The sequence below is a fragment of the Ovis aries genome, chromosome 8 (genome assembly GCF_016772045.2).
Source record: "Ovis aries strain OAR_USU_Benz2616 breed Rambouillet chromosome 8, ARS-UI_Ramb_v3.0, whole genome shotgun sequence".
NCBI classification, from domain to species: domain Eukaryota; kingdom Metazoa; phylum Chordata; class Mammalia; order Artiodactyla; family Bovidae; genus Ovis; species Ovis aries.
The window spans coordinates 35,869,914-35,877,291 of NC_056061.1; the positions used below are offsets into that span (position 1 = coordinate 35,869,914).

Sequence of the window (7,378 nt, forward strand, 5' to 3'; positions counted from 1 at the left end):
GTTGCTAAGAGCAACCTGCTTAAGTACCATCCAAAGGCATGCAGAAAGCAGGAAAACTACAATGGTAGGAATCCAGTTATTGTCTTTTCTCATTATCAGTCCTGTGGGCTCCAGGTGTGTCTATGTATTGGTGGGGGAGGGAAAGAAGGGTTCCCTTTCTCCCTATGTGAAAGGATTCCTACCTAGGTTCCACAAAGCCCCAGATAGGTGATAAATTTTATCATTATAGGAAAAGCGTATAAGAAACAGACAAGAGAGAAGATGCTGCTGACATAATGGGAAATGCAGGCAATCACTCTTTGATTTAAATTTGAGTGACTTAATGTATCTGCTTTTATCTCAAAGACACATACTCAGGATTATATGGTTTCCTGCACTCTTTGGTCTAAATCCACTTGAACTGTCAAAGGAGGCGCCCACAGTGGGAGCCTTTACCCTGTTGGCTTTCTCTTCTCTGGCTCTTATCTACTTAAGGAAACTTTTCCTGACTAGTTCTCCTACTGAAACTCCATTGGCCAGTGGAGAGAGGCTGAATATTGCCCAAGCTTCATTTCCTCCAAGTAAATCTTCTGGCCAACCATTCCACTGGAGTTTCATGTTTAGATTTTCCTTTGAGCCCTAAAGAAACCTGATTTCTTAAGGAAAACAATGGATTCTCCTAATATATAATTGCCATTTCAGCTTTTTTTTTTTTAAGTCATGCTACAAGTGAAATAAAGCTGCAGACTTAGGCTCCCATACACAGACTCCCTCAGCCTCTATCATCACTGTTTATCACGTATTAGTCCGAGAGGCAGAGCGAGCAAGATGTGAGAAGACTCACAAGTTAAAAACAGACAGAAACCCTTCCTTCTGACGCTAGTTCACTCAAACAGCAGCCTCCCTGTGTTAAGTACCTTCAATCTTACAACAATATTTTTTTTAAAGCTCCGCGTATCCATAAAGGCACCAAGCATTGAGAAAATGGAGAGATTAACCGAAAAGGCTCTCTCTGATGACAAATCAAAAAGATTAGCGCCCTTCACTTGCGGACCTGTCCAGCTCCCACGCGGAAGCGGACAGGCGCCAACTTGCCAAAGAGTTACCAGATATTAACTCATCAGCCGGGCAATCTGAGAGGCGTGTAGCCCCAGCCGCTCACGTTCTTGGGGAAGGAGCTGCACCCAAGCCCGGAGGCTCCCCGGGGGACAAGTGGGAGCAGCGGTGGTGGCGGTACCCCCAGCGTCATTACCGACTCTGACACTGGCTATCATGGGGAAGTAACGCAGCGACCACTACCACACACTGACACTCGCTGCATCCTCCCGCGGCTATTTTTTTTTTTTTAATAAAAAGGGGGAAAATAAATGAAATGAAAAGCATAAGTGGGTCCTTTCAAACCCCGGAAAGCATCGGAGCCGGGAACAGGTCGAAATGCACCGAGCCCACCCGCCTAGCAGAGCCAACACGCCTGTTTACATCCGGCTGCCTCTGAGCCGGAGAGTAGGCAATGGAGAGGGATGGGGAATCTTACCAAATCTTAATACATGTGTGGTTCCTTGAGAATATCCAATCCACAGTAAGCAGAGCAGGAGTTTAATGGTGCGCCTGAAGACTGGATTACTTAGAACCGGGGAAATAATCTTCATGGTGTTTCTGTGTCCACACGCGCAGCACCCACTTCCCCGATCTAGCGTTAGGCTCCCGGTTTGGGTAGGAATGAGGATGCGTCGAGTGGTGACCGCAGACACGATCACGGCATGGTCACAGAGAGAGGAAGGAGTCTCCGCTTCCCAAACCGATTAGCAATCGCTGCATGTTCTTCACTCACTGCGCCAAGGAGCAACCTTCCACTGCAAGGGATGGTGGGACATCCATGTTAGTCGGGGAGCATCCGGGAGAAAGCCAGCACGCACACCCACAATGTCCGGCCGCGCGAGCCTGGGGAAGCAGAAGAGGAGGAAAATCAATAGGAAATCCAGCCTTGGAAACCGCCGAGGCTCCGGGAGCGTTCCACGGTCCCAGCACAAAAGGCGCTTTGCTCGCAAAGGTTTCGCCAGGCCCTATTCCACTGCACTGCTGCACAGCTTCTGACGTGAAGCCAAGATTAAGTGAGAAAAATTGAGATAGCTGCTTGCCTCTTAAGGCTTCCTGCCAGTGAGCTTCCAATATCTATTATGCAACCAGTCTGGTCGCCCACCTTGAATTGCAAGGAGGAAGTTGGATTTATTTACGTGGGGGGGGGGGGGGAAGGGGGAACGTGCTTTTATTTCCAGTAAAAGTCTTTACTAAGATAGTGACTGAGGCATGCAAGTGGACTTCCTACATCAACAGATGAATTTTAATAAATGACAACTTAAGTCAAAGTCACTTTGCCTAGGAGTTGTAAATAAAGAAGTGGTCTAAAACAGAGAAATTTACTGCAAATGTAACTTGTTTTTAGGCTGAACGAGGGTCTTTTTATACTTTTAGAATTTTGCCTAGGCATTAATATAAATTGAAATACTATTGGAGAGGTAAAGATAGTCTTTAAAAACTTGAGTGAGATTCTTTGATTACTACCCAGCAATAAAAATACATTCTGCAAGTGGACTTTTAGGGAGGAAATGTTGAAATAAAATTAAGGAATCGTATTTCCCCACCCATTTTTTACCTTATCTTAAAATAATTGTGAATATATTAAAATACAATGATATTTGAAAAGGTGCAGCAAACTCCAAAGGCTTCAATAATTTATGCCCAAATTTCTTCTCACTTTGATTTTCTGAATATCCTTTTCTTGAAGACATGAAATATGGAATTGTAGCTTAAGTGGCATTGAGTGTCATGGTTTTGTCTAAAAATGCCTTATTTTCTAGTGTTCTGATCAGAATAATCAGAGTCCCCAGACAGTGACTGTCTTGGCTTTCACAATTTATTCAAGAAAAAAAGTACATAATTATATTTTCTTTTGTATTTTAGCTGTCCTCTATGATGCATATAGATAAAATATCCAACCATAATAGTTATATTAGTAAGTGAAAATAAATTGAACAGTGATAAATATATTACTATATATTAATATTTTTAAGTGTTAGGAAGCCCAAAAGGCAAATTGCTGAAACTGTATCTTAAAAGTAATATCTTTTTCATAACCAACTAAGAGGACATATGTTAACCCTTATGAAAAAGTTATCAGATCATATCATATTTGAAGAATACCTAATTTTTAAATGAGTGATATGAGAAGTATGTCTTCTAGATAGCAAGATTTCTTAAATCTATTTTAAATCTATTTTTCTTAAGATAGTATAAAATGCTGATCTGAAAATAAACCTACATTCTGCAAAGGCATTAGGTGGGCATTGATTTTTTTTTTAATGGAGGCATATCTGCAGTGTCAAAAATAAATATCATGAATGGCTAGTTCTGCAGTGTAGCAGGCAATTCAATCAAATAATCTGACTATTTGAGCACTTTAAAGGGAACACCTTGTGCTAAAACCAAGGGTATCTAGCGACTCCTTCAGTCCATGTTTAAAATATCTCTTGTAAAGCATGTACAGCCCAACATGCCCTGTCTTGTATTTGCTGTCTCATTTATTCCATTATATTTGTCCTTTTTCTCTTTGATCCTAAGAGAGATAATAATGATTGCCAGGGCAAAAATAAATATTCTTATATTTTATGTCAATATAATTGATATCTTCTACCTAAAAAGAGCACGTTCTGTTATAGCTAATCAAAATACGGCCGTTTTGCAGTATAGTTAGCATTTAATGGAACTTGAGAAAACAAAATGTACCATAACTCCTTGTTCATATATTCTGTTAACATAATGGCATTTGATATTACAGTTGTAATTTTTCTACTTAAAACTAGCATCCTAAACTATTAGGTTTTGTGAGATTATTTATTGGGTGTCTAGCTGTATTGAAAGATCAAGCTTCCAGATTCATGAAGTTCTTACATAGTAAATTAGGCAGTAAAAAGTCTATTGCAAAATTTTCTTACCATTAATTGGTCCCCAAAGAACCAATTTTGCACATATGCTAAATTAGGTTCATTTACATCCATCAGCTAATCTGAAAGACTTCAACACCACAGACAGCAACTCCACCTGTCCAATTGAACTTCTGCAAGACAAGAGACGACCTTTCTTCAGTACCGCGGACAGCGCTCCAGACGTAGATTAATTTTGGAGCAGTACAGCGAAAGTAGTACATTGAATGGGTAATGTACCATCGGAAGTGACACTGTGCGTATTTCTACTATACAGATTCTAGGAGTTTGAATTATTACATTGTTCACATTGTCAAGAAGACTATTTTGTCTATTGTGTTGTGTGTATATTTCAGTGTGACTTAATGGGGATTGTCTAGCATACCCAGGATGTGCCAATAGCCATCCCTTTCCAAGGCATACTACTACAAAAGCCATTCATTTACATTAACTGTGAGTCCCCTCATGAGCACTAAACTACTTGTTTCTCAGTACAGAAGATTGCCTGAGAGACCACCAAAATTCAGAATACTGAATAATTCTGTCAGTGTTCAGTGGCTAAAGACATTTCTAAAATGTATAATTAGTTATCACTTTAGAATTCTTCACCTTCAGATTTCTATCTCTTACAGGGTTATCAGACTAATTCTCATTCTTTCTTATTAAACTTCACTCACTCCTGGGGCAAAAACAACAATAAAACCCCTAAAATTACCCCCCCCCAATATCAGAACAAAATGATTTGGTGGTGTAGAAGATGCCTTATAGTATGTCAATTCTGAAGTTATTACAAGTTTCTCCAGAATACTGATACCACACATCATAGTTTTGGGTCTATATGAAGGATTGATAGGGTCATTATATAGTATTTACTGATCATATTTAACTCTTCTTTTAAATTTGTAATTTGCTCCTCAAAAGAAAAAGAAAAACGCTAGTGGTGTCAGACAATCATATATATTTAGTAATTCTGAGGTTCATACATGTTATTCCATGGTTTTGATTGCTTTTTTTTTTTTTTTCTCATTTTAACCATATGGCAACTTTTACTTCCAGGAGCCAAAGCTCTGTAGGTTCCAAGGTCAATGCAGTGATGACAAATTGCAAATGCACACACATATACATACACACACAGAGGAGCTGTGTCTAAAAGCAAGCCTAAAAAAGAAAAGAAACCACACAGATAGAAGGTTGACATGAAAGATATCAAGCCCATGATAAATTAGCAAAGAACAAAATGCATTCCATGTTCACCCAGAGCTTGTTCCAATAACAACAACAAAAAGCCATTAGCTTCATCTTTTACTCTATTTTTATATTTACTGACACTAATGACCTCTTATTCTTGGGCACTATTACTTGAGAAGCAATTTTAGTTTTCTATTCTCCCAGTGAAAATGAATCTTATTCTAGTTAGCTGCCACCTGCTGGGGCATGTACAAATGTGTAATAATCCTTACAGCACAAGGTTTTAAAAGACAATGCCTCTACCTTTTGCAAGAAATAGCAAATACATATCCCAGGATAACTTGAATTTCAAAGGTTTTTTCAAAGGTTCTTTCATGTTATATCTATATTTCAGTTTTTCACATGGAATTTTTTCTAAGAATTCCACTTGACTTGTCACTGAAGTCCTGCTGATATGTGACATTTGAAAAACCTCATCTTATAGTAACACCTGACCTATTCTTCCATGCATGTGGCCTGTTGTATTGCAGCTAAGCTAAAATAAACAGCCTGTTCATCCATAGCATTAGAGGTGCCAGAGAATAATGTCAGAGCTGATATCAGTTAAAACCACACTGTTGCATATTTGCACTTCACCCTTCCTAACTATGAGTGCTATGCTATGCAATCCCTTGTGATTCTGAACACATTTCAGCTGTTACACCAACATTCTGCTGCATTGATGATTAATGACATTTAGAGCTTAATTAATTTTTAGATGAGAAAAGAAGTGTATCTTAATTAAGAAATTGAATTGGAATAGATTCACATGACCTGAAACCTTTTTAAAAATTTTTCAGAACTGTGTAATCTTTAATGGGTTTAAATAGAAGAAAACAGGTAAGATTTCTAGCCTCGTTTATTTCTCTAACACCTTCCCTCTGTGTGTTTCATTTTGTTTGTTTAATAAGTTTCTAGGGCCACTGGAAGCTGCTTTGGTGGTTACAGGAATGATTTATATAAAAAGTTACAAGGTAATGAACTTATACAAATCAAGATTGAAATATCAGTGCCTATCTTCAGCAGCTAAACTACAAACTAAGATTCAAATGAATCATGATCTGCTGTGAAATTAAAATAACCATCAATCCATAAGGTAATTTCTGATGACATGATACTTACAGCATGAAGATGAAGAAATGAGAGAAGATAATCTGTGCGTAACCATCAGGATAGTAGTAGTTAAGTTTTCTAACCTCTCCTAGTCCCTAAATTGGATATCGTTTTCTAAGGTGCCTCAACTAGGTCCCCTAGTTTAGTAAGGAACTCTTTGAAGGTAAAAATATCAGAGGATGAGAGTCATTAAAAGTTCTTGACGTTTATGATCCACCCTGGTAACACCACTCCCCTCACCCTAATGGGACACCCTCCGAGTTTTTTTCAGAGGCTCTTAATACTGGCACCGGTTAAAATGAATGTCTGTACTTCCTCAGCACCGAACTAAGGAGCAGGGTTAATAGATGAATGGGCGCATGGAAGGGAGGCTGGGGAGCTGGTCAGACCCGCAGGCGGACACACAGCTTCTTGCCATCTGTCTCTCTTCGCCTCGCGTGAGTCCCAGTAGCTGAGGCCACTTCCTGACACGTCCACTTATTAAATTATTTCATGGAGAGAACGCGAGCGCCTGCAGCCAACCGAGCCAGTTGCATCCTTGAGGGGAACTGGCTGAGGCGAGCGGGACAAAGCCACTCGTAGCTAGTCGGTCCAGCGGGTGCCCCGAGAGCACCGGGCTCCACCGCGCCTTCTTCCTCTCCAGGCGGAAAATGCCCCTCGCCCACCCCGGGGCTCTCCTGTCCTCGTGGGAGCAGACGTCTCCGGAGGCAGCCCGGAGCGGAGCCCACCCGAGGGAAGCCCTTACCTTTTGCTGGGGGTGAGGTGGGCGGGAAGGGGGAGGGGTGGTCCTCGGGGAGGAGCAGCCGGAGGAGGTCGGGCGGGAAGTCCCCGGCTGCCGGACAGAGCAGCGCAGCCGCGGGCGCCCAGCGCGAGTGACGGCGGCGGCGGAGACGAAGACCGCGGAGCCGCGGCGGCGGCGGAGACAGACACGCCTCCTGGCGGGGGTTCCTCTCCTCTTGCTTTAAAGGCGCCGCGCTCTATTCCCCGCGGTCCCTACACGCTCCGGGCCGCCGCGGCCACCAGGGCGCAGCGCTCGCCCCTGGACCGTAGGAGCTAAGGTGAGAAAATTCTGGGCGCCC

The 7,378-nt window shown here is 41.7% G+C and overlaps 1 protein-coding gene across 4 annotated transcripts in view; it reads right to left on the reverse strand.

Annotated features, from left to right (window-relative positions):
* Positions 1 to 7,176, reverse strand: part of GRIK2 (glutamate ionotropic receptor kainate type subunit 2) — a 732,858-nt gene extending 725,682 nt beyond the window's left edge. For 3 of the 4 annotated variants that reach the window (XM_042253366.1, XM_042253367.2, XM_042253368.1), the window contains exons 1-2: positions 7,045 to 7,176; positions 1,514 to 1,920 (exon numbers count right to left, since the gene is read on the reverse strand). In XM_042253366.1, the coding sequence (XP_042109300.1) occupies positions 1,514 to 1,628 (115 nt within the window). In that variant the 5' untranslated portion in view covers positions 1,629 to 1,920; positions 7,045 to 7,176. Of the gene's footprint in view, positions 1 to 1,513; positions 2,072 to 7,044 lie in introns of those variants that run through there. The other variant, XM_004011243.5, reaches the window with a different exon arrangement.
* Between the last annotated feature and the right edge of the window lie 202 nt (positions 7,177 to 7,378).